The sequence below is a fragment of the Camelus dromedarius genome, chromosome 4, assembly GCF_036321535.1.
Source record: "Camelus dromedarius isolate mCamDro1 chromosome 4, mCamDro1.pat, whole genome shotgun sequence".
Lineage (NCBI taxonomy): Eukaryota > Metazoa > Chordata > Mammalia > Artiodactyla > Camelidae > Camelus > Camelus dromedarius.
The window spans coordinates 37,638,609-37,665,538 of NC_087439.1; the positions used below are offsets into that span (position 1 = coordinate 37,638,609).

Here is a 26,930-nt window from a genome sequence, read left to right on the forward strand (position 1 = left end):
TCTGGGCTTTCTAACGCCATGGATCAGTTGCTGGATAACTGCAACCCGAACAAACACTGTATTTCATCAAATCTAAGATGTCATTAAAAACAGGACATACCATTATTCTACGTACTGCTTAGAAATAAAAAATGCTCCCAAATGAGGAACCTAACAAAAGAGCAAGGGGTCCTACTCTCTGGGGAAGGGCGAACAAGAAATACGCTGAAGGATGCAGAAAGGAAATGTGCGTGTCTCAAACTCATTTCCTGGGTGAACGGAAGGAAAAAAAATCTCCACCAAGAATCTGAACTACCAGCTCGTACTGTATCCACACAAGCAGTGTGGCACAAGAAAACCTCCAGCAGAGATTTAATTTTAAGTGGTCCCAGATTGGTAGTGTCCTCAGGGGGCTATCACAAGTAAACACAAATTCACAAATCCCCTCCAAAAGAACTGGACTTTAATCCAGGCTGACGGCCCCTCAAACATGCTACCAACTATATGAGGCACTCAGATTTCAGAGAAGGTAAATTATGGGCGGGGAACATGTGCAGTTGAAATTAAGGAAATGCAGTCACTGTTTCCTTAAAAAGAATTAAGATGGTATTATATATGGATCTGGGTCACTCGACAAGTATGTATTAGTATGTATCCACTATATGCATAATAGAGGTTTCCAAGCAATTTGAAGGCATGACCCTTGCTTGCAAGCAGCGAACTAACAGTCTCTCTGGGAACATAGATTCGTGTTTCTATCTGATTTACTTTCGGAATGTTTTGCCAACACAGTTATAGTGCTGTCACAAAAGAGGAGTAAATGCACAGTACCTCACCCCCAATCTTGGGTCTGCTTTTTTTATGGTCTAGCATTGAAATGGTGTCTTTAAACAGTCAACTTTAATGTAAGTAAGCTTATTTTCATTCCTCCAGTTTCAACAAAAGACACATAAGCTACTTTCTGATTACTCTGATTAGCTTTCATTCAAAATAACTGTATTGTGTATAGCATGTGGGATATGCAGTTTTGATCACTTGGTTAAAATTTATAGCATAAGTAAATATGATTAACTTATATCTTAAGCAGGAAAGTTAGAGGGAAACTTCATCCTTAAGGCTTTAAAAAAAAACTGTAACAAATCATTGAAGCAACTTTTATTCATTAATTCAACTTTGAAAAGTGAACACCTAATTTACTGGTCATAAGAAATTTGAACTCTTGTGTGAAAAGAGGTAGCAGGGTTAGCTTCCTAACAGCTCATTGAAACAATTATTTGTGAGCATTAGCTCTTCCCTTACCCATGACAGAATTAGTGTTGGGATTACTACACGTAGATATGTCAAACCCAGACCCAGGGGACCCTTACACAAAAAGTCTCTGTTTGATGCCACTTCGTGAGAAATGTTCTGTTACCATCACCTGACGGAACACACATTTCTCCTCCTAAGACAGAAGCACTTGATTTCATGTCTTTGTACTCTTCGGACAATGCCCTCAGTCCCCACTTTGAGAACTTCAGCACTGTATGTTCAGAAAGTCATTTAAAGTAGACAAAATGATTGACTTGGTAACTGCTTACAAGCAAACATCAGGGAGAATCTCAGGGAATAAACTACAAATTAGAAATATACAGGTACACAGCCTCAAATTCCCCATGGTCTGACTCATGTTTACACATTAGATCTTTCTTTCATGGCAGTTTCAGTCTCTTTTTCAAATGTTCCTTCACTCTCAACCTTAACTCAAACCAGAGTCCCCTCTGTCTGCCTCCCTGGACATAAAGGAACCAGAGGTTCTTGCTGAGTCTGATTCTCATCCCCTGTGTCATTGCTGCCAGCACAGCCCTGACTCCAGGCTTCCTTGGACTCTGCACATCCAAGTTATATGGCCCCTGACGGATACTCAGGGCTGCAACCCCGAGAACTTCCAGCACTGTCTAAACTCACTTCTCTTGTAGACTTCGGCTCCTTTGTGGTTGGACCACGCTCCACCAGCATCACTATCCAAAGCTTTCTAATTGCCCACATCGGTACCACCTCCCCCAGGGCATTTTTCTTCAGGGAGCCATTAATCTCAGCATTCATATCTGGACCTTCCGTTTTCTCTCAGGATCTTAGCAGTATCCCTACAACTAACTTGCACTCAAGCCACAGGATTATGCCAACGACTCGGAAATTATTCTTGGGAAGCATCAGGAGAGTTGTCACGAGATGTATAATTATAGGGGAGACACATTCTATAATGTAACTCCACAAATGAGTGAAAAAGAGATTTCAAAAAATAGAATAAAAATTTAGGAGACAAAAAATTGACCTCATAGTAGATAAAACAATGAAGGGGGCGGCGCTGCAAATTTCTGAAAGGAGGAATGAGAAAGAAGATTCTTGATAAACGATGCTCAGCCTGAACCGGCAGCATCCGAAGCCTAATGCAGACAACTCTGATTTTCACTGAGTGTGGAGCTCCAGAGCCAAGACGATAAAACTGCAGAGATATATTTTTAAATCCATGAGGCAGTTGTGCGGGTGTCGATGTAAAAGAAAAACAAATCCAAGCTGGAGCTCTGCTTGGAATAGCTCCACATCACACTCCCCAAATATTATTCTGTACACTCAACTTATTTTTACTTTCTAGCATATGTTAATTAACTATATTATAGACTTTTTCAATTGTCAGTATAAAGCAGTGACACCATTCATTTCCCACAGTGCTCAGTACATAGGTGTTTTCTTGATTATATGGAAAAGAGACAGCATTTATAGATTAAATTTGTTCTATTTATCATGCACATCAATTTGTCGTTCTCTTCCCATTTTTTTCTACTGTTTATTCTAACATGAGATCTTTTCACGCATAACTATATATAGTATTTTAACAATAGTGACTTGCATACACATAAACTTCTTGGAACAGTGCCTAGCACATAGTAAATAATCAATAAATGTTAGCTGTAATCAATATCATCAGTATTTTTGTTATTTTTGTTAAAAAAATTTACCTTACGACAGTGAATTCTATCATAGCCCATACCTGCAGCTGTGCGGGATGGATTTACGTAGTACTTGAATCTTATAAAGTGGGATTCCAAGTTTAAATAATGGATGAAAAAAACACAGAATCACTTTGCCGGGATATCTTTTGCCTACATATCACAGGCACATTTGATTTTGTACTTAAGTATTTTTGTGGTTAATAGTGAAAAGAGCTGTTGAACACTAACTGAAAGAATATCTGAAAGAATATAGACAGTACCTCAGTGAGGGCTTTTCAAGAAATCTCTGATACAGTTCCCATAGAATCTACTTTAAAATATATAGGGAAAAAGCCTTATTATGCTTAGAGTTTCCCTCACCTCCAACCCACTCATCATGTTAATTAATCTCCCTGAAATGTCATTCCTCAGTTTAAAAGCTTTAATGGCTCCCCATCGCCCAAAGGATAAAGCAAGAACTTTCATTGCCTGGTCCTCCTACGTGGATGCCAGACTACCTGCACTGCTCTTCTAGTCCACCCCAAACACATGAGGTTATTCTGCCACCAACACCACTTACCATTGTCATCTTTCTTTCAAGGCTGAGCAGAGGTGGTGCCCCATAGACAGAGCTTTTTTGACTTCTCTTCAACAGAAGGGAAGTCTGTTTCTCCACTTTCCCATCAACCACTCTCCTCATACCATTCACAGTCCTTAACTCAGGTTGTTAATGGCTATTAAATAGATACTATTTTCCCAAGTTGTGCTATACTCTCTGTAAGAGTAGGGACAGGTCTTCTGAATTTGAGTCTTCCATATACCTATGTAAGAGTATTTGGGCAATGAACATGATAACAGAAGGAAATGTAACAAGAAACCAACATAAGAATCATGACATAATTCATTTAAAAGTCCCAAGAATAGTCTCTCTCAGACTCATGTCTGGCTTGACATTTTTATACAAAATTTGAAAGAAGTGGTTCCCATTGAAACACCACACCTGCACATACCACCCTACCCTTTCACCACAAGACACACTGTGCTGATGAGGATGAGCCTCAGGAAAGTGGATCAAAAAGGTGATAGGTGGATGACCTTCAACATCCATAAGCAAGACTAACACATCCCACTAAACTACTAGTCCCAACTGTACAGTGTTTGGGAGTCATTTTGGACTACCTGAAAGGTAACAGCTCAACACGAACCATAACCTAAAAGAGCAATTACCCCTGGGCATGAAGAGTTATTTAGCAGAAATAAAATTGAAAACCTAATGTTACAAAATTCAAGTGCAACAAGGTCACTTTGCAAAATTGTAATTATTGCCTCTCCAAACAACTAAACTAAATGAACAACTAACATGACTCAAAGAAAAGATACAAAATTAGGATTCTTCATTCTGGAAAAATATTAACTTGAAAGAGATATCTTTAAAGTTTATAAAATCACAATCAAACTTTCTCCTCAAATAATGGAAAATAAGGAATAGAGGAGACATTTGAAACATGTATTTTCTTGGGGGAAAAAAAGCCAACAGTACTTCACAAGTGTACGTGGATCACGTGGCCCTGTGTCCTTAAACATATAAACAGGTCCAAGAGCTGTCTGGTCATACAGATGGCTGATCCACTGGTTATTTAATGGATGTTTGGGGGCATTTGGTTGACCTTGCCCAAGTAAGGTCAAAACCATGTTTGGGAAATTCTTAATCTAAATCAGTGTAACCTTTCATATATTCTGATTATAAGCAAAGGCTCACCATGTATTTTGAGAAGTAGGAAAAAAGGATTTATACAAGAGAAAGTAAAGGACAAAAAGTTGTCTCTAGTGAGGGCTCTAAACTACAAATTTCAGGTCAGGATTAGTGAGAGGCAAACATTTCATTTTTTATTGAAAAATCATATTTTGGATAACTTTTTCCTTTTCTGATGTGCTCTAACACTCAGTCAACCAAATATGCTGTAAACTTTTCACGTATCGCGTTGCCAGTCCTTTTTTGGAGGGGGGCATATAACAAGTCACCTTACTGTCAAGCAGTTCAAAACCCTCTAGAAACATGCTTAACAATTCCCAAATTGTAGACAACAGACTAGAAAACAGAAGCAAAAACAGCTGGAGTCACTGGCTCCAGTGACCTAAACTGAGCTCAGATCTTCCTCTTGGTATTGAGTCATGTGATTACAGCTATGCTTTATTCTGTTGTCAATGTAAACTAATTTTCAGAATTATAAAGCCGGACATCCCTAGGAAATCTACAGGAAAAAAATAACTACAGGGAAAACCCAATATGTGTATGAAAAATATATGTTTATACTACTGAAGGACACAACTATAAATCAGTCTCTTAAACATTCTACTTTGCAAAAACAAGAAATTGCTTCAGTTTTTGTATCTTACTCTCGTAATGTCGCTACCGCACTGAAGAATCAACCCTTCTGGTCTAGATGTGTTAAACTGACCTAATCTAACTTTAACAAAACATGACGTGGATTTAACACTTAGCCTATATTTGGTTTCATTTTAATCTATGATATTCTGCTGTCTCTTTACATTTGTTGTTTTTAGTAAAATTCACTCTGTAATAAATTTAAACACTCTCCCTTGTTTATATAAGCTTACGTAAAAGTCCAAAGACCTGAGTACTTAGGCTCAGTTGCAAACAAAATAAAAGTATGACATTCTTTGACAGTCAAAGAAATAATTCTTATTCAGTGACCCCTTTATTATTGCTATCTTCAGTTTCCATGGGGGTTTATGTGAATAAAATAAAGTAAAAGACTGTATGCACTTAGATAGAATTACAGATGAATGTTCTCCATTCCTGTTTATGTTAAGAGTTCCAAGAATGACTATCATGTGAGGATAATGGCGGTCTTTTAGCTGTGCTGACATAAAAGGGCCGTTCCACTGTGTTGTTTAATTGTATATATTCCAATGCTAGGCAACTCTCCAAACCTTACTGTAAACATTGTATAAGGCCTGTAAGTTAAGCAAAATAATGGAGTTCAGTCTCTTTACAGTTAACTCCAAGTGACAGTTGACTTCTCTTTAGGATTTGATATATTGTTTGCCATGATTAGGGCAGATTGCTTTGTCACATAAAACAAGTTGACATTTGGAAACCCAGTCTAATGTTATGCTATAAGGGTGTCATTTTCCTCCCTGTGAAACTTACTTGGTGTGGTGTTTTGTTTCCCAGGTCTATAGAAAAAGGGAATCTATTACAGTTTGTTGTGTTAAGGTTCGAGACAGAGATGTATATAATCAATAGCTATATTGAACAGTTATTAAGTATACTGGTTATTGTGTTAAAGCAAAGGAGAGATTTTGTTAATTTGATGGAAATTATACTTTAAAAGTATTTCTGGTCAAAAATTCATGTTTTTGTACATTTAGAGTAGACACTAGTTTCTGTGCAATGATTAAGGAGGAAGGAAAGGCAGAGACCATAGAATAAAAGGTAGTACATTCCTACCCTTGAGTTTTTGTAAGAATGAAGCTCATTTACTGTTCAAAGGACATTGTTTATACATTCCAGACTTCCATCTTATAATTGCTCCAGGATTTGTAAAAAGGAAATCTCAGCAGGGCAGCAAAATTTATTCAAAGCCAATAGCAGCACATAATTGGTATAAAATACCAGAAACAGTCTGCTCTGAAAACTCTTTTCTCAGCAATACAGATTTCTACCCCTTCAACTCTCTTTCTATATTCAAATACAGTTTGACTTCTCTTCCATTATGTAAATCTTTCCTTCCCCCTCCCAAATAACACATTTTTAAAAGGTCCCATGAAGAATTTTCAATGCAAATTATGTGAGAAACTTTTTGATGCCCATTTGGTTTTATTAGTGTTTACCTGGTTACTATGGCAACAGGTAAGTAGGCAGAACTCATGTTAAGAAAGAAAGCTGGTTTTATCTTTTATATTTTCACAAAATATTATGCGTTAATTATGCATTTTAATCACATGTAAAAGTGACTCAAATTTCACTGTTGTGTTGGTATCATCTCAAGAACTCAACTAAACGAACAAAAGAAAGCAAGCTTAAGTATGGATATTATTACACAAACTTGAGAAATACATTAAAGGAAGGTGAGTCACAAAGTGTGATATATCCCACACATTAAACCACACCTTTCTTCAGCACATACCATATCACTGGTCTACAGTGTTCATTGGGTTTCTGATGAAATTCCTTTAAAAATGAAATGGAAAGAAGCAAAATAACTGCATCTTCCCATTCAAAGTGCCATTTTCATTTCAAAAGTTACTTTGACAAGTTCTTGTTGTGTGCTGATGAACAAGCTTACAATGGCTATACTAATTTAATACCACTTTAAAACGGCATTTGATACAATTTTAGCAGATGTTTCTTTACTGACATGAACAAGAATTTGTGGATGATTCCGTTATTCTTTTTAGAAGAAAAAAAACTCCATCAAACTGGAAACATTACCTCTCAATATTAACCCCTAATTTATTTAAGGATTTAAAAAGTTGGTGAGTGGTGATAGTTGCACAACAATGTGAATGTACTTACTGCCATGGAATTACATGCTTAAAAATAGTTGAAATGGTAAATTTTATGTTATGTCTGTTACCACAATAAATAAAAAAGCATTCTTGAGTTTGTACAGCAAGAGTCATTTTTAAAATCTGTCATAATGAATTTAGACCTTGTTCCTTTTAAAAGGCACAGTCACATATTTAATTCTTATATCCTGTTAAAGACCAATCAAATAAAGCATAATGTGGAAAAGGTAGACAAAAGGAAGGCTTGAGAAGAATAAGAATAACAGAAAACAAGTATCCATGAACTTAATGCCCTGAAAAGTATTTCAGTTGCATTACAAGTAATACATCATATCCATGAGGTAATAATCTGTTTTTCCTTATGGAGTAATTATGAACTTCAAGTGATTGTTCTTTTTTTCAGATTCTAGACTAAGATAAGGCAGATTTCTAAAAGGCAGGCTAAAAAGAAGAAAACATGTTATAAAAAGGGCCAAGAGAACCCTCAGATTTTACCATAAAGCTCAATATATATATACATATTTTTACACACACATATTATATATATATATATATATCTCCAATAAGCCCAAGAAAATAAACAAAAATGAATAAGGACACTAAATATCAAAATCTTGAAGAGAAGATATATATAACTTTAATATATCATCAGTCATATTTTCTTCCAGCTGGGTACATACTAGACTTCCTATCTTCATTCCTTAAATATTTTCTTTGTAGCCAACTGCCCAAGCATGGAAGCAATTCATATGTCACAGAATATCTACATCATAGACATGAATGTATTACTTTTTTCATTGAAGTACACTTTTCCAGAATAACTCCATCACAGGAATAAATGTATTATTTTTTAATTGAAGTAGACTTTTCAGTGATGAGAAATTTGGACACAAAGGTTTATTTTTAAATAGAACTCAGTCTAAATAAATGTGACCTACATTTGTGAAGCACATACTACATAACGTAAAAGGATTCTTGTGTCTTTTGCTTTGCTTTTATTAGCCAAAAAAGCCGTAGGACCGGCTCCATCTTGGTTGCTTTTGATTTCTCTTCCCTTTACATTCTGCTCACCAGTATTTGCAGGGTTTCTATATACAGAGGGGAGCAACCTGAAAATCTGTAAATGCAAGATCCAATTTCTTACCTCAAAATAGATTTCACACAAAAATTAAATCAAGTAGCACATGCTTAACAATTTACTATAGATGCATTGCCCAATATGAGGGCCACTAGGCACCTATGGCTAAAAATTTTAGTCACACTAGTCACACTAGTCAAATTTCAAGTGCTTAAGAGCCTCCATGGAGCCAATGGCCACTGCATCAGACAGTGCAGATATAAAATATTCCTATAGCTGCAGAAAGTTCTACTAGACAGAGCTGCGCTACAGGACTGCTTTAAAGAGCAAGCTTCCCAGATTTTCTTGAAATGAGGTGCTTTGGATTACTTTATAATGTCACTTCAAAGTATTTAATGTCAACACTAGTTTGTTTTCAGTATCTATCTATCGTATAAAGCAAGGTACAATTCTACTGGCAGCTAATTTTAGAAAGTTATCTGCTATTGATAGCAACAAGCCTCGCAAAATGCTTTCCACATAGTAGGCACTCTACTAACTACTGCTTATCTCATTCAAGCAATAATGCAGACTTTTAAGAAGGCAATAAGTAGCAGTGATAATTGAAGGAAACCAAACCATTCATTAAAAAAAGTAGTAAGCAGCTGTTTATTTGACAAATATTTACTGATCCCCATTCCCCGGTCTGCTTGTCCACTTTCATACCCTATTTTGTGCCCTTAGAAGCTGACCCATAAGACCTGGCATCAGGGGCTCCTCCTTCCTCCCACTTCCTGTGGATTCCAGCTGGAGGTGCTCACAGGAGACCGGTAACCAGGAGGCGAGTGCGGGAGGTCTGCTCAACCTGGGTCACCTCTGTCCTCAGTGCGAGGTCACTGCTCCTCCCAAGCAGCGCTTGTCACAGGGCTACCCTTCTAGGTTCTGGGAACTGCTCCCACCTCTAGCCCTTGAGACCCTATGGAGTAAAAATACCCATCTTTTGCTGGCCTCAGAACATGTCATTATTCTTTTTTTGGTTTCCCTAAGTCCTGCCAACACATTTGTAAATATCCTTGTTTATTAAATGTCCCTTAAATACCAAATTTAAGTATGCCATATGTTTCCTGTCAAAACCCTGACAACTATAATCACAAATCCTTCCAGACACAGTTCTAGGCCCTTAGAGACTTCCAGATAATCCTAAGAAATACAGTTCTTAGAAATGGAGCCCTTTTAAAAAATTTAATTGCTCTTCAATAATAATGCCCATCCATACAGTATTCAAAAAATTACACTAATAGAGTAGAAATTTTCATTTTAATGGGTCTCTCATTTCTATGCACATTATATGTGTTATATTTAACTTGATAGCCACTGAACACTTTGTTTTTGTACTTCATAAACTGCTTATATGACAGTGACAAACTAGCTTAACAGCAGTGATGGCATTCTAGGCACAAATAAGGAGACTAATAGTAAAGTCAGAGATCAAGAAAATTATTTAGGTAATTTAGACTAAATGTTGCTTTTCATCCTAATCATATGTGTATTTTAAGCAGAAGCATTTCATCCTTAAAGAATTCTGGCTATGCTTCATACTTCTCCTTATTATGTTAGTAAACAAAAGACATGGATTCAATCCAATAAACATTTATTTAACTACCTCCTAAGTGCAAAGCATTGTAATAGGCACAAAAATAAACAAGATATATTTCTTGTCTTAAGAAACTGACATTCTTATAAAGGAGACCACATACACACAAATAATTGTTAACAAACTGTTACTAAATACACATATAACTTTATGCTACGCTTTTTCTTTCCTGATATCCTCTGACTTTTTTCATCTTTTCCCACAACATGTAAATGATATTAATGAAAATTTATAACATATTATAGTCTAAATGAAATTCCACTTAGTGAAAGTTAACATATAATAAGGAATGAGAAAAAATCAAATTAGTAAACTTATATCCTCATATCTTTAACATCTTAAAAAATGAGATTTTACTAGCTGCCCAATGCAGAATTTGATATATCTTCTTTAATATGCCTGTACATCCTTGAAAATGTAGGTAAACTTTGTTCAAAAGCTTCGTGATATGTTGAAAAAGTTGGATAAAAGCCACTAAAGCCAGAAATTTTTAGTTTAGGAAGTAAACTAGGATCAAAAAAAAAAAAAAAATTCTCTATGTTTCTAAGAATCACAATTACTGGAACCCTGATTTTCCTTTTAGACTTTAAGTCACTCTGATTGAATACATATGTTTTTGACTTAGACAAATAATGCACATGACTTCTAAAGTGTCAAGCATGCCCATCTTTCCTGGACTAATTAAATAAGTAAAGGAAATTCAAATACAAAGCTATTGCTATGTTTTGGAAGAGATTCAGAACAACTGACACAAGAACATTATTAATAGCCAAATATGTTGGATCAACATGTTGTTTAAGATGATGCACTCAATCCATCTGAGAGAAATTTCTAGCCTAAGTAGTCAATTGCTCGGTAAAAGAGGCACCCTAAGAATTTTTTTAAAAGGCATGTCTCTGCCTAATCTTTAAACACACCACCCGACTGGAAGCCTCCCTGACTGTGTCAATTTTCAACTACTAATGGTCCACAAACAACTTGTTTTCCTTACAGATAATGCAGAGGCCCTAACAGGATGATCCTAAATCACCTTTCTGTCATTTCCTCGTGCATCCCACGGATTCTGGAGTTCGCCAGTCACGATTACACACACTTCTAGGAGGAAAACCAAAAGGTCTGAACCAATCAGCACTGAGGATTCTTGAAACAGTGAGAAAACAAAACAAAACAAACACAAAAGCTAGCTGCGGTTGTACCTTTACTCAATCATGCATTCCTAAGACACTGATTGTAAATCTAATACGATAAAATAAACTCATCCTTTCCAACTGACTTAAGAAATTATTTCACAAACTATTTTTCTTCATATCTAATTACTGTTTAATAGGCCCTGGCTCCTGATGGCTCAACTTTAAATTATACTTTCTGTCAGACTTAGAAATATGTAAATGAACTTATGAGGCGTTTTAACTGGAGAATGTGGGAAAATCATTCTCTCTTATTTGCTTAATATATCCCAGTTTCTCCTGTATTTGATTTCCCTAATGAGAGGCATATAGCCAGGCGTGATCCTCTCAGCTAGCGTATTTAATGAGAATAGGATCCAAACGGCATGAGGGAAAAGCTGTGTCCAAGTAGCACAATGGACTTGTTAATGCCTCCTACTGTGTGTTTTCTTTCTCTGAGGTTTTCCACATAATTGACTAAAACGGAGCTCTTGAAACCTGATCCTATATAAAAGTAGAAGGCTGTCAACTATGTTCAAACATCTCATGAAAAAAACAAGAGGTACTAGAGACTAAACGTGGAGTGCTTGGCATTAGGAAGAAAGTGGTTCCCATCAGAATGGCGAACGAGAGGATTGGCATCAACAAATAAAGGTGTTTAATCAAAGCCTCTCTGGGTTGTTTTGTTGTTGTTGTTGTTCTGGTGACCATACAGGTTGCAGCAGATAGTGATAGTAGGATAGAGAAAGTTTAGCAAGAACGAAGTAGTCTGGAGTGTATCCTGCCAGTGTGGGAGAGCTCCAGGCGTTCTGAAAAAGTGAGAGGGTTTTGGCCCCAGACCCAGGGCTATAAAAACAAAGACCCTTAGGAATGTGGTAAAGGAAGAATCCAGAAACAGAACACGGCCATGAATAGGCCAGAAGCCATGGAGGATGAGTAGGGCTCAGCTCTGCGTGCAGCACTATCCAGCTAACCTGGAGGGTTAGAAACAGGAGAATAAAGCAGAATCAGGTCTGGACACTGTTCTGGCAAACTGGGAGAAGTGGCCAAGCTCATGGAAGGAAGCACAGAAGTCTAGCCCGCCCCACCTGCCGGGGTGACCTCTGACAGTGTGACCTACTGATTTCCAATTAGAAGCCAGCTGGTGATGCTGGCCCCATTCACACCCCAGTCCAACCTCTGATAAATTTTCTGGAATAACTGCTACAGCTGTGTGTGGCCTCCCTTCTTCCTTCCTTCCTTCCCTCCTTCAGGTCACTGCACTGACCAAGCATGTGAGATCTGGCCCTCCTACCACTCCCCCACCACCCCTCTGGAACTCTCCCTTCTGTCTCTTCACTTTGGATAGCCTTCCTCATCTGTAAAATGAGTGGCTCAGACCAGATCAACTTAAAGTTCCTTCCAGTTCTAACATTCTGTGATTCTTGGATGTTATAAATTCCCAGAATCATAAAATTTAGAGTTGAAAGGAACTTCAGAAGTCATCTGTTCAACCTCCTACTCAACCTAAGCTAACCTAGCCAGAACTAATAAGCTTGAAAGTTCTATGTAGTTGTTTTTGGCTGGCTGAATACGGCAATAATCAAAGCTTAAAAATCTTAAATATAAAGCATGAAAAAAATATGAGATTTTTAGAACAACTAAGAAAATTGGAGCACAAGCCCATGGAGCAGCATGTCCTACTGCTTAGAAGTTAGTATCTAAGCACAGCCATTCCCAGCCTTTGTTTTCACAATATCCAGGGCATATTAAAAAAAAAATCACAGGGGATGTCAGAAAATTCTCTAAACACAACTAATTTTTATTATGCTTATAAATATATAAGAAAGGGGGATAGGATGTCACATCATCAAATAAACAAAGCTTCAAAATGAGAATAAAGAATATAAAGGAGAAACAGTTATATTTTGAGATGCATTCAGGAAAAATCAAAAAGAATGTCACCTGTTCTTAAAGGGAAAGTCAGTTATGAGCAACTTTTCAAAATTAATTTTGATCTGATAATAAATATTATCTCTCCTTCTTCAAAAGAATTATGTTTTTTTACAGTCTATACCAACTAACATAGTATAGATTTTGAAGAAATCATTGGCTATATTTCAGAAACATTTAAAAATGATAATTTTCTATTGTTTTATTATTAATTACTTAAAAATGGTAAGTTCATAAATAAATAAGAAGTGATACACTTACAGTTTGGAAAATACCAGTTCTCCCAATATTGATGTATAGATCTAATGTCATTCCAGTAAAAATTCTATTAGATTTCTTTTTTTATGGAAATAGATAAGCTGATTCTAAAATTTACTTTAAAAGGCAAAAGATCTAGACTAGTTAAGACTCTTCTAAAGAATATACAATCAATATATTGCTCTGGTAATTAAGATCATCTAGTATTGACACAAGAATGCACATGGAGCCAAACAAAAAGTCCAGAAAAAGAAATACATAAATGTGGGCACCTGATTTACAGCAAAGGTGTCACTGAAATTCAAAGGGGAGAATGAAAATATCTTTTCAATAAATGGTGCTGGATCAATTATAGTCATATGGGGGTTGAGAATCTTGACCCTATCCATACCAAACACAAAAATTAATTAGAAATAGATTGCAGATCTAAATGTGAAAGGTGAAATACAACTCCTGGGAGAAAATACAAGGAATATAGCTTCATGACCTTAAACTAAGCAAAGATTTCTTAAACAGACACAAAAAGCAGTGATCATAAATTATAAGTTGGACTTCATTAAAATTAAGAACTATTTATTAAAAGATAAGCAGACAGTGAAAGGGAAAACTGAAAATTGGAAGGAGATACTCTCAAACATACATCTGATGAAGGATTTGTATCCAGACTTTATCTAAAAACCCATAAACCAATAAAAAGGACAACCCAGTACAAAAAGTGAGTAAAAGGTTGAATCTTACGTTATGTGAATTATATTCAATAAAGCTGTTATGTTTAAAAAGTGAGCAAAAAACTTGAAAGATGTTTCACAAAGGAGGATATTCAATTGGAGCACAACATCATCAATCATCAGGGAAATGCAAATTAAAATCATCAAGAGAAACCACCCACCAGACGGGCTAAAATTAAAGACTGACAATACCAAGTGTTAGTGACATGCAAAGCAATTAGGTTTCTCATGCTTTGCCAGTAGGACTAGAAAATGGTAATGTGTACCAAAGGTGAACCTACACATATCCCATGACCTACTAGTTCCTCTCTTACAGGTAAATGTGTATGTTGACCAAATTATGTAAACAAGAATAAGCAATTTTATTCATAATAGCTCCAAATTGAAATAATCCAAATGCCCATTAATAGAACAAATGAATCGTGATATATTCTGTGATAGAATACTACATAGCATTAAAAAAAGACTGCTACACATAGCAACACGGATGAATCACACCAGAATAATAATGAACTAAGGCCAGACACAAAAGGATATATACTATAGGAATTCATTTTTACGAAGTTCAAAAGTAGGCAAAACCAGCCTACGCAGACAGAAGTCAGACTAGTGGATACCTCTGGGGAATACAAACTGGGAAGGGGCACGAGGGTATTTTCTGGGTGCTGGAGACTCACAGAGTAACCTGGGTGGCCAGTACATGAATATAACTATACAGATGTTTAAAAGGTGTTTGCTATACTGTATATATGTATATTCTACCTCAATAAAAATGTTAAATAAGCAAACAAGTAAATAAAATTATCTCACTGTGCTCCATGATGGCATGAATTATGCCTTATTTACATATTTGCACCTTCCAGGGCTTAATACAATGTGGCTTAGTGTCTGTTGAATTGAGTTAAATTGCCCACCAGGTAGTTCCAACTATATGATTTTTGCTAGATGGTTTTAGCCCAACATGTCTACATGGTCAAGGGAAGAACTATAATTGTGTGCTTGTCTCCTGCAGACTCCTTTTAAATTCCCAGTGTGTTATGTTTAAAATATCTGGTGCTTGTTTTTCCCTAAAAAAGGGAGATAAGAGTATTTGCATATTGAAAAACAACCCCCTTTCCAGAGTTTAACAAGATTCAAATCAAAAAGGCAAAGGAAGGGGAAACAAAGAAAGGTGCTCCTGTGGCGCCCTAGAAAGCAGATGTTCATTAGGGCCCAGACACACAAATGACTATCACCATGTGCTTATCTGAACACGCTATCGTCAGAACACACAGTCAAATCAAATTTTGAAGGCTCAAAGGATGTGCACCGAAAAACATGCAGTACTGCTGAGACATGAATTTGAATTTTGTAAAAGAGACAGAGAGTAGAAAAGAACACCAGATATCACCCACTGTCCTTTGAAATCCTATTTCTGTGTTAAGATATAATCTACTCTTTTAAAAGAGCAATCAAAATCAACATTTAAGATTTCTGCTATGAAAATTAAAATCTGGGAAACTATTACCAAGCAAGAAACCCCCATTTTTTTTGGTCTTCTGCAAATTAACAAAACACAATACTTTTGTGATTATTTTTAGATATAGTTTTGTAAAGTATTCAAGAAACCAAAAAAAAGTTACATATGACTTTAAATTTTAGTATGGATGAAGGAAAAACGTAAACAGCCTACCATTTCAGCGTGTCATACTGATGGTTCCAGTCTCATTAGGAGCACACATTTGCCATCAAAACACTTTTTATTATGCTAATTATGTTCTCTTTTGTTCAAAGTATTACATCATGTCTGCACTTTTATAACACTTATACATTACCAAATACAATTTTATTTAAATTTCCATATAAAATTGGATAAGGAATCAGAAAGAAAATCGGATTCAAAGAGGCAACAGTAATTAGCAAATTCTTAATCATAATCTGTTGCATTAAGAGGAAGCAAAGATTTTTTTTTAGCCAAATTAAGTCAGACACACTTGGTCCCTGACTGGGGCAGATGCAGTGGGAGTGGCTTGTATGCAACAATCACCCTGGCAGATCCGCCAATAGCACACACACCTGTAGCTGTTCAGAAGTCTGTCCAGAGTGGCACTGCTGCTGGGGTGCAGGAAGAAAAGGTGGAAGCAGGAATGAAGGAGAAGGAAGGAGGAGGGAGTAGGGGAAAAGGAGACCAGAAAGAGGAAACACACTTTGAGACTGCCCAAACCCATGGACTTCATCCCTGCCCTTCCCACTCGGCAGGCGCTTTTGGGCCTTATCGAGCTCTCTACCCCAGAGTCAAGCCACAATCCAGAAACAAAATACCAAGGGATCCATGGTCTGAGTTATCCTCTTAAGCAATAACTGATTCCATTTTTGCCCTCCTTTCTGAATAGAATTCTTTTTTTTTAACAAGAGTTTGAAAGATTTATTGTACATTTAACATAATACAGAATAATGTTCCCTGAGATTGGGGAATGATACAATTTTACATGAACGCATACACTTAGAGACAAAAATAACAGAATTTAGATCTCAAGGTGGCCTTATTGTCCATCTAATCTGATCCCTTCATTTTATTTATTTTTTTCTGGGTAGAATTCTTAACCTGTGCACCACAGGCTGAATCTCAGTAAAAATTTGAGGCTAATGGGAACGTGTCACCATCAGATTCTCAAGGTTTGGGGTTCCCCTAAGAGTTAGGAACCATTGCTGGACCAGGACTAGGTGAAAATAAGAGAAGTGATGGCACTGGACAATGTTTTCTTTGTCTTTCTGTGTCCTTCTTGTTACCATCCTCAAGAACTGTTTGCTTGATTCAGTGCTAGAGAAGAGGAGGAAAGCTGTGAGGCTGCAATAATCGAAATAGTGATGAGTTAGGGATGAGAAGCCCTAGTTCTTAGAAAGCTTTCAACTGCTTTATTAAAAAAAGGGGGGGGGGGGCTGGGGGAAGGGAACAAGAGATTACCTGTGAGGCCAGCACAGAAAAAAAACCCTGGTGAGTGGGGAGCTAGCCTCAGGGGTGAGGAGTAAGGAGGGCTCCCAAGGCCTTACCCCAGCGGGAGGCTCCTGAGCCCATAGCTTCCAGCTTTGCAAATCCCTGACCCACATTATGCCACAAGACACTCCTCCCAACTCTTCCTGAAACACAGTCTCCAGTCCTAGAAACGCAAAGGCCTGTGGAGGGAGTATGGGGAGCTCTTGTCTTCCGACTGCCCCTCAAGTGAGTTAGGAAAGCCTTCTCACTCCCCTAAAGGGGGCAAAGATGGGCTCCTGGAATTCCAACTCTGAATATTCACCCACCTCCTCCAAGAAGTGTTGTCTGGTATGGTGATTTGGTTCTATGGTAGGGTCAGTATAGAACAATTATATGTGAATTATAAAGTGAGTTACTTTCCTAGGCTCTTATGGGTTGTCTGGGGACCCTATCATTAAATACAATAATTTATATATGAAATATACTAGATGAGTTTGAAGTTCTGAATAACTGATAAGTGAACTATTTGAAACAAAATTTGTTTGGAAACATAATTCACTTGTAAGATAAGATATACCCAATCACAGAACAAATCACAAAGAGCTTTAAAATATATCATTTGCCCAGCTATAGAACTTCTGCCATAGAAGTTTCTCTGGTGGCCAGTTCGTTCTGTTATTGTTGTTGTTATTAATACAAGTATGCAAATAATCATGTGGAATAAAGGTGACAGAGATTAAGAACTTTTTTTTAAAGGCTTCCATTTTCAAAATAATGAAATTAATCAAAGCTGCACTTTGTAGGAGGCAGAGAGGACCTTGGGAGTATTTCAGGTAATTACCTGAAAATAAAAACTGGCAAATTTTTCTTTTTATAAATGTCTGCATTTGTCAAAAGCATGTTTGGTGATGAATTCAAGTTACTGTTGAGAAGACAAAGGTGAAGTTGTGGTATTACAAATTTCTGACAGAATTTACTTTTCCTTATAACCAAATATTTTATCTGAGACTTTATTTCGTAAACTAGGATATTTCATTGTTATTGTACAAGTAAGGAAGGGTTTAAAAGGTTCTCCAGCACAAATATACTCCCAATTACAACTCTCAAAATCATCATGTTTAGAAAGTGTTAAATAGGGAAATAGTATAGTGTCATTTGAGGAGCTTAAGTAAAATAGAAGTGTAAGTTTATAATCTAAAATTCAGTTTTGGTGAATTTGATTTCCCCCCAAGAAACTCAAGTTAAGAAAAAGCACAATATTCCAGTATGTATCCATCTAATTCCACCCATTCTAATTAGTCAATTTTTCAACTTACTTAAAAACAAAACCGCTATCATGTAAAATGGACCCACATACTTGCAGAGCTGGGAAGATGATGCATTTTTCTTTCGAGATCAGTAAAAATTATTTAGGATATCTATGAAATGATCCAGCTTTGTTGCATATAAACTTTCCCTGAAATCACTCTTTTTTTCTGGACCCAGCAGCCCAATAGCACACGCTGTTCAATGGGCAGCCACAGGAACGAGTTCTGTGTCCCACACTGAGGCCAGAGGATAGTATGACTCCTCAAGGACTTAGTTCCATTGCAGAGATAAATAACAGCTTATTTTAAAAGAATTAAAGCTAGATAATGACCAAATAAAGAGAAGAGAATGCTATAATCATGAAAGATCAGGAATAATAAAAAAAATCAGTGATTTTCTGAAGAAATGCCAGCTCACAATACATATATTATCACCATATAGATTGCAGGCACACAACGATGTAATTAGCAGCATAACAAAAATCCAACAAGGCTAATAATTTAGGAAAACTAAATATCCCTTCAAATGGTTTAAACAATAAAAGTAACATTTCTATATAACCATTATGTTATCATTTAAGGGCTATATTCTCAGCCTGTCACAACCCAAACAGGTTGGCTTAATAGCGATAAGAATAAAACTGGAAAATAATAATGTAAAATAAGGTAACTGAATATGAAACTTTGAGGAGTTAACATAAAATACAAAAAAAGCGATATTCTTTAAAATTCTAAGTACTCATAAGAGGATTAAACAGCAAAAAATATACAAAACAATGGTGTTATCAATTAAAGAAATTTTCATCCATTAATCCAAAGTCCAATTCTTTCTAAAATTCCCAGGTTTATTGTAAGTTTTATTAGCACTTTACTTTCTCTCACAATACACATAGCACTGTTTTCAATCCCACATATAGATCTGAATGCCTTCCTGTCACTAAGATCCTTGGTTGATATGCTGCCTTCCTGTATGTACTATTTGTAAATATCCTTTGCTTATTTCTTGAATTGTGTCCATTCTCTCTTCCCTGGCAGCTGGAGAGCAGGGACCAGATATTACACTCCTTAACCCTTCCCAAAGTCAAGTGTGGAGAATGGTGCACTGGGGTCGCTCAGGAAATACGATCAATTAGTTGGTACTTTAGCCCCACACGAGCCTCAGCAATTTCCCACAAACTACTAGCTTAAAACTTAACCTAATTCCAGAATACAGATGGTACAGTCATTGTAGGAAATCATCCACCAGACGTTGATACTGTGTGTTTACAGTTATAAGCAAGTTAACTGTTTATATTAGCATCTAATTTCTCTTTTAGAATCCAGATTTTCATATTTATCAACCAGAAGACTGTTCTCCATCTTCTAAAATGGTAAATGCATCCATTTAAGAATGAGCTAAAAGAGAGTGTATGAGAACGACAATGTTCAGTTTTAGACTCAACATTTTCTACTCTAGGAGGTCCAGATGTTGATTTTTGCCCTCTTTTTTTTTCTCTCTCTCACCATCTTTGACACACTTATTTTCCAATGCTTGTTTGAAAAATTTAAACATTCATACTAATTATGTTAATAAAACTAGATGCATTAAGCAAAAATAAGGAATTTGATTATGTGAGATACACGTTTAACTTGGTTTAGTGGTCACCATTCTCTTTACACTTTTCACCGCATATCTACCTGATTAAAAAATTATTCAGTTTGTTTTCAGATTTGTGTGTATGTTCAAATTTGCATGTGTGTTCGACACACGTGATTCTAAGATGACATTTTGCTGTGTAGCATCTGACCAGACTCCCAGTGGTAAATATCTATATCCTCCGAGTGTTTCTCCTCAGGCATAGCCGAGTTCCACAAGGTTTCACTATTTTCTTGTTAAAATGATACAGCAGAGAAATCAGAACATTTACATTCACTCTACATAAAATCCCCAAGCCCAATGTTCAACTTTGAATATATGGCTTAATTTTATACCAAATATTATGGCACTGCATTTAAATCACTGACATATCATTACTACATTTTCTTTAGCATAAGCTATGTTACATTGAATAAAACACTTACACTTAACAGCAATTTGATATGTTCCTGCTTATTCCTATAATATCCCCAATGAATAGGATAAAAAGCTAAATGGCTGAATGTCACATTTAGGGTTATGCAACACTCAGTTACTGAGAGATAATTATAATTCTGAACACCTCAATGCTAGTTTATATTTTAGTTATTATTCATTAAATAAATATGTTTTTACCAACTCTGAAATACACTGAAAGGGGGGATTTTCCAAAAATTAAGCAGGAAAAAGTTTGAATTGTGTTGGTAGGGGCCAGTAATAGGAGGCAAAGACAGGCTGAGTCACCAATCCATCACATGTAACATTTCCCCCTTCTATATAATACTATGAGATTTTTTTTTCCTGGAACCAGAAAGATTGAACAAAAAGGCACTTTGATTCCGTTAATTAAGCACTGACCAACTGATATGCGCTCCATCTTAGGGCTCTTACTTCATAAAACGTTAGAAAGCTTTCATTATAGGAAGAAAATAAATCAAAATACAAATCAAACTATATTGAAATTCTGTTAGAAAATTAGGCTGGGTTATTATATTTGTAGATTTTGGTCTATAACTTTTTTCTGGTCTAAAAATATTCTGCATGTACTTATTCTGAGTAACAGTCACTAACAAGCATTTAATTAGCATATATGGTTCTGCAAATCAAGGACCTAGGGTGCGTTGATATCCTTTGAAGAGAGATGTACTGAGGGAACGGGAGACCATGCTTGGGGAAAATAAACTTTAGAAAACCGAGCATCCACTAAAAAATAAACTAGCAAAGAAATTCCTCATCTCTAAAAAGAATGAACAATATTTAAGTGTCCATTATCACTTTTACTTCCATTCTAGATCTTCCTCACATGATTTTTATTGGTTAAGCAGATCTAGAGGCAAAAAGGAATTTTCTTTTCTGGCAACTCCCTCCTCAGTAAAAAGAAAAGGCAAAAAGATCCTTCTGTCTTTAGCTAAAAGACCTATAACTTAAAATTTCAGTACTCATTAAGTAAGCTAGGGTAATTTTAAAGTTCTTAAAAACCATTAGTCAAAATACAAAGTCTGAGCAATATGTCAGTAAAGTTAAAAAAATTCATAACACAGAAATTGCCCATATTTAAATTTAAATTTAAATTTAATGTAAGATTGCCAAACATGTAAGGTATATCTAGTTATACTGATAGTAAGCGGTTGAAAACGTTCCTGCTTCTCTTCACTTATCTTTTCCTGTTCCCTTCTAGTAGCTTAAAATTCGGCTCCTAACATATATAAAGTTAAATATGTTAATGGAATTTCCATTAAATATATATACCCCATTATATAATATATGTGTGTGTGTGTGTGTGTGTGTATATATATATAAAATGGAAATTCAAATGAAATAGTTTTCTGAGGGGAAGGGTGCTACAATATTTCATTATAGTGCATCTCCATTTTAACAATTCCATGACCTTGAGTCTTCCGACACCACTTCCAGATAGCCAAAATATCCTACTCACCCAAAGAAATAAGGTGTATTCACCATGTAAAATGTTGCATTACTATATTGATACAATTAAGCAAACTTTATTTATCTCACAAATATAGTTATTTCTTAAAACACAAAGCACCCCAAGTCTTAATATCATGCCACTGTACCTCCAATCCACCTTAATACACTCAGTATCCAAGTATTAAACCGTGACCCTTAATTCCTGGAGAAACAGACTGATACAATAGTCATTTGGCTATAACTAATTAAATGTAAGGAATTCAACAAAATGTTAATGCACCCAAAAATTCAATTCAGAAAAAACTGCTTTTTTTCTGGTAGCCTTTATTAATAGAATAACAAATTATATCAGTCATTATTTTTCAGATTTTGAAGCTAGGTTCAGGTATGTTTGTTGGCATATACCCAAACAAAAATGGCTTTAAAATAAACCTGTTTTAGAAACAGACATTTCTTTAGGGTAGAACACTTTTTGGTATAGAAAACAATATAACTGTGAACAAAGATCACAAATGTGTCAAATTGCTTCTAGTTGGTACAAAATATTAGCTAACCATGTAAAGAACATTTTGTACTTCTCTTTCTTCAAAAGAACTAGAATAAGTATTTCAATTCCCATAAATATTTGCACACATGCATTGGCAGTAATGTATGTCACGGTATCTTTGAAACAAACAGAAATCAAAGGTTGCCTTAACAATAAATATAAAATTTTAAGTTAAATATGTTAAATTATCAGAATCTTTTCTGTGTAGCTGAGACGTAGATACCAAATTTAATTTGTAACAGTATGGCATAAGTCATTTAATAATTCAGGAAATCCTTTAGAACAATATGTGCTTATATTTACAAAGCTATACCAACCTACATCTTAGAGTGAATGTGTCAGGTGATAAAGAGAACCCTGCTGTGCTAAGACCATCTTTACAGAGAAATACAAAAACTTCCACAAGCGTGTAAAATCAGGTTACTTGAAATCTATGTTACTTTACAATAAAGTATTATGAAAATTTCGCAGTCTCCTTCATTTCTACCCATGTCTTGCCCTTCCATAACATCCTCGATTTTACTTTATGTTTAACGCAACTGTGTTACTTTTTCTAATAATTTTCTTTATATCAAAGCACAAAGCATACCAATATGGTCACATGGTGCAATACAGCTCCATAGATTTTTCTTGTTGTTGTTGACTGTTAATGAAATGTAGAAGTAACTAATCTATTTTTACAGAGAAAAATGAGTAGATTTTTCAAAACAGACTCTGATTGCATGATTAACACACGAAGAATGATTTGACATATGTTAACTTTTTAAAGTATGGTAACAAAACTCATTTTCAAGTGCCATTTTCATTGGTATCTATTTCTTCTGATGAAAAGAAATCTCAACCCTTTATTCCTTCTCAATCACACCCATCTCTTGATCACAAGTTTAAGTCAAATATCACTTTGTAAACAACTGTGACTTTCCTCACTTTTTGATATAGCTTCCAAACAGAAGTTTCAAAACAACTCTGACTAGCAAACACATCATTGTACTTTAAACAGTGATGTTTTCTACCCCATATTTCAGGAAGGTTAAAACATACACACAGCCAGGGATCATCACTGTAGACAACAGATTCTAAGTCAGTTCATTAACTCTTTAGGTAAATTAGGTAACACTTGTTTTTAAACTAAGTACAAATCAAACGAAGTCTCTATTTCTTTAATGACTCACAATACCATGTTAGATTAGCTAGATTAGATAAGGGAGAAAAAAAGGGCTATGTGTTCTGAATTATGCTTTCCCAAAATCTGCATCTAGTCTCTTTACATTTTAGGAGATGCCTCTTTCTGAGATAATCAAGATACTTTACAATAGGGAATTTAAATTTAATTATCAAACTTTAATACCATGTTATATAGGTCAAGTGAGTATGTGTGTCTTTCTCTGGAAACAAAGAGATTCAGAGTAATAGGATTTCAGATTTCATAGTAGAAACAGCAAGATATGTTTTGAGAATGTCATTTACCGTAACAGAAATCAATATTAAATGCTTTATGCAGGAAGCACACTTTCAGAAAATGGGCCCTAAAGCTTTCTGGGATCCGACCCTAATTACTAGAGCAGGCTCTTGCCGTTTGTCTCTCTCTTCAATTATTTACGGGGCAAAAAGGGCCAAATGGCACTGCATTAGCTATATTAAATGCTATGTACTTGGTTTCTAACTTACTAATGGTACATAAAAATTACTAAGGTGAATGTGCCTGTAGAAACACAGCCTTTTTTCTTCTTCACCTGACCGTGTGTTATTTATTATTCATACAGTTAAGTGTTGAATAGGCTGTCCTTTAGGTACCCAATGCTGCATAATTTAAACAAGTGCATTAAACATACATGATATCTAAAAGGTAGTGAACTGATTACACCTCAACATTTCTTTGAACAACTTACATTTGCAATGTAGCTCACCAAAAACCGGGTACCTCCCTCCAGACCCTGAAAACAAATACAGCCGCGACCTCACATAAATGAATAATGAGTGTCTTCGCTGCTACCATCTTGCTGTTTTCTGCCAACTCAAAGTAAAATGAAAATGGGGAGGGGGTTAAAATAAGGCCCTTGAGGACTAAGCAATTTCTGTTCTCTATGCTGACAAGTGTCCTTTTTACATGGACAAATACAGAGCTATGATGTAGGTAAGTAACATGGACCACACACACTGTAAGAAGGAAAAGCTTATCAAGATTACATCAGAGATTCTTTGCACCAGGCCAGAAATGCCGTCTGCCAGCGAGCAGGGCATGACTACAGCCTCCCAAAGAAAGTTCACACACTGCATCCATACTAGTCTTTTTGTGATCCAGAAGGGCACCTGGACTCCTGATAGGAGATGCTAATGGCTGAAGAAGGATGGTGCATCCAACTTTCGCCCTCCCAAACTGTGGAAGAAGCTTCTAAAGCAGTGAAACTCTCACTCTTCAAGGACTCAATTTTTTTTTAATGAGTGCGGGAGGCATCAAATTCTTATTGTAAAAATAAGATAAGCCCACTAACAACGTACCCAGGGTCCCTAGAAAGCCAGCTGCAATTTGTATAACTACATGTCATCCGCTGTGTTACCTAAGAATGTGCCAAGGCCACTTTTGAGAAAGCACCATTGGAAATCAATCTGTGGTAAACATATAAGGTAGTATTTTTCTACACTAAATACAAAGTCACTTCTTTCTCTGCACTGACATCTGCCCATTGTCCCTTCTCTGCAAAAGCTTACAGGGAGGAATTAAAAGGGACATCAATGAACGCTGAGTGAACTTTGGCCACTTTTCTACCCAAAACACCAGCGTAAAAGTAGAAATCAGTAACCAGGTGAAGTGCCACACCGCACAAAGATCAAGGCGAGGGGCGGGCGCGCAGGGCTGGAGGCGGGGAGGAAAAGTCCCGTCCCCCCCCTGGAGCCCCAGTCATCGCGCGCGCGGGAGGCTGAGGGGCGTCCCCGGGGGGCGGGAGGCCCCGCGCCACCCCGAGGAAAGCCAAGAGTTACTGCTCGCCAGGCGAGGCCCAGGAGAAGGGGTCGCACAGCCGCACCGCAAGCGGGTCCTGCCAAGGGCCCCAGGCATCCGCGGCCGAGCAACCCAAGCTCGGCGAGGGGCAGCGGCTGGGCCCGCGACCCTCCCCGCCTCCCGGGCCAGGAAGGGGCTGGCGGCTCTTTCCTGTCTAGTCTCTCCCTCCGCGGCTTTCTGTAATCCGATCCCCGCACTCCGCTCCGCGGGCAGCCGCCGCCCCGCGCCGCCCGGCTTCGCCCAGGCCGGCGCTATAGTTAGCAACCTTCCATCAACTCCGCCGGGGGCGCCAGGGGCTCGCGGCGCGCCCCTCCCGGCAAAGCCGCGCGGCCCCGGAGCCCCCTCCCTGGCGTCCCTTTACCTTCGCTTGAAGATACTGAGGGTAGTAGTAGGTGGCGTACTGAGGGTACATCTGCTGTTTCCACACTTTGCCCATGAAGCTGGAAGGGAGCCTGCCGTGCAGGGTCGCGGGCACTTTGGGGTTTCCAAGTCTCGATCTCTCCTGCCTCTCCCTTTCCGGCGGCGGCGGCGGCGGCTGCTGCCGCTGCTCCACCTCCCAGCCCGTACCAGACGTCCTCCTCCTTCTCCTCCTCCTCCTCCCAGGCAGAGAGAAAGACACTGCAGAGCGCAGAGGGCACCCCGGACAGGGCGCTCCCAAGGAGTTGCCTCGCGGAGCCCAGCTGCTCCGGGGCTGCCAAGGGCTGGCGCGCTGGCCACGCTCTGCTCCTGCGAGCAGGGTGAGCGGGGCTGGGAGGTGATCAATACAAGTGGAAAGTGGTGCTGTGACGGCGGCGGTGGCGTCGGCGACGGCTGCGCTCGGTGCCAGGCGGCATCTGGGGTGGGTGCGCCCGATTGGGAGAGGGGAGAGGGGCTGGCGTGCGGAGGCCGTGGGGGAAGGGCGGGCAGGGGCGGGGCTTGGGCGCCAGCAGAGCCGCGACCGGCTGGAGGTGAGGGCTGAGTTTTAACCACTCCTCACCTCTCAGGCTCGCGGTTGGACCGGCAGAAACCCTGGGAGCCTGGATTGCTTTGTGTTGGGGTTGGAGGGCCAGGGTGGCTTGGGGGTAACTGGCTTAAGAACTACAGAGTGGGCACCTCATTTGCTTTCATGAGTTTTATCTCCTTAAGGGGGAGGGGAGCTAAGGAGGGGGGAGGAAATCTGATTAATCTCTCACTTCCCCCCATACAGTGTTTTTGGTTTTTGTTTTTCCAAAAGAGAAGGAAAATGATTTAGTACCCAACCACAAAGCTGGAGTCGGGACACCTGGGTTCTGATCCTCCCCACCGCCACCTCCCTGGCCA

At 37.7% G+C, this 26,930-nt stretch overlaps 1 protein-coding gene across 8 annotated transcripts in view; it reads right to left on the reverse strand.

The window, feature by feature from the left end:
• RBMS1 (RNA binding motif single stranded interacting protein 1) overlaps positions 1–26,510 on the reverse strand; it is a 203,493-nt gene extending 176,983 nt beyond the window's left edge. For 3 of the 8 annotated variants that reach the window (XM_064484843.1, XM_064484842.1, XM_064484845.1), the window contains exon 1: positions 25,993–26,510. In XM_064484843.1, coding sequence (XP_064340913.1) covers positions 25,993–26,067 — 75 coding nt within the window. In that variant the 5' untranslated portion in view covers positions 26,068–26,510. The remainder of the gene's footprint in view (positions 1–25,992) is intronic. The other 5 variants (XM_031451526.2, XM_064484841.1, XM_031451524.2 and 2 more) reach the window with 5 other exon arrangements.
• Positions 26,511–26,930: the final 420 nt, after the last annotated feature.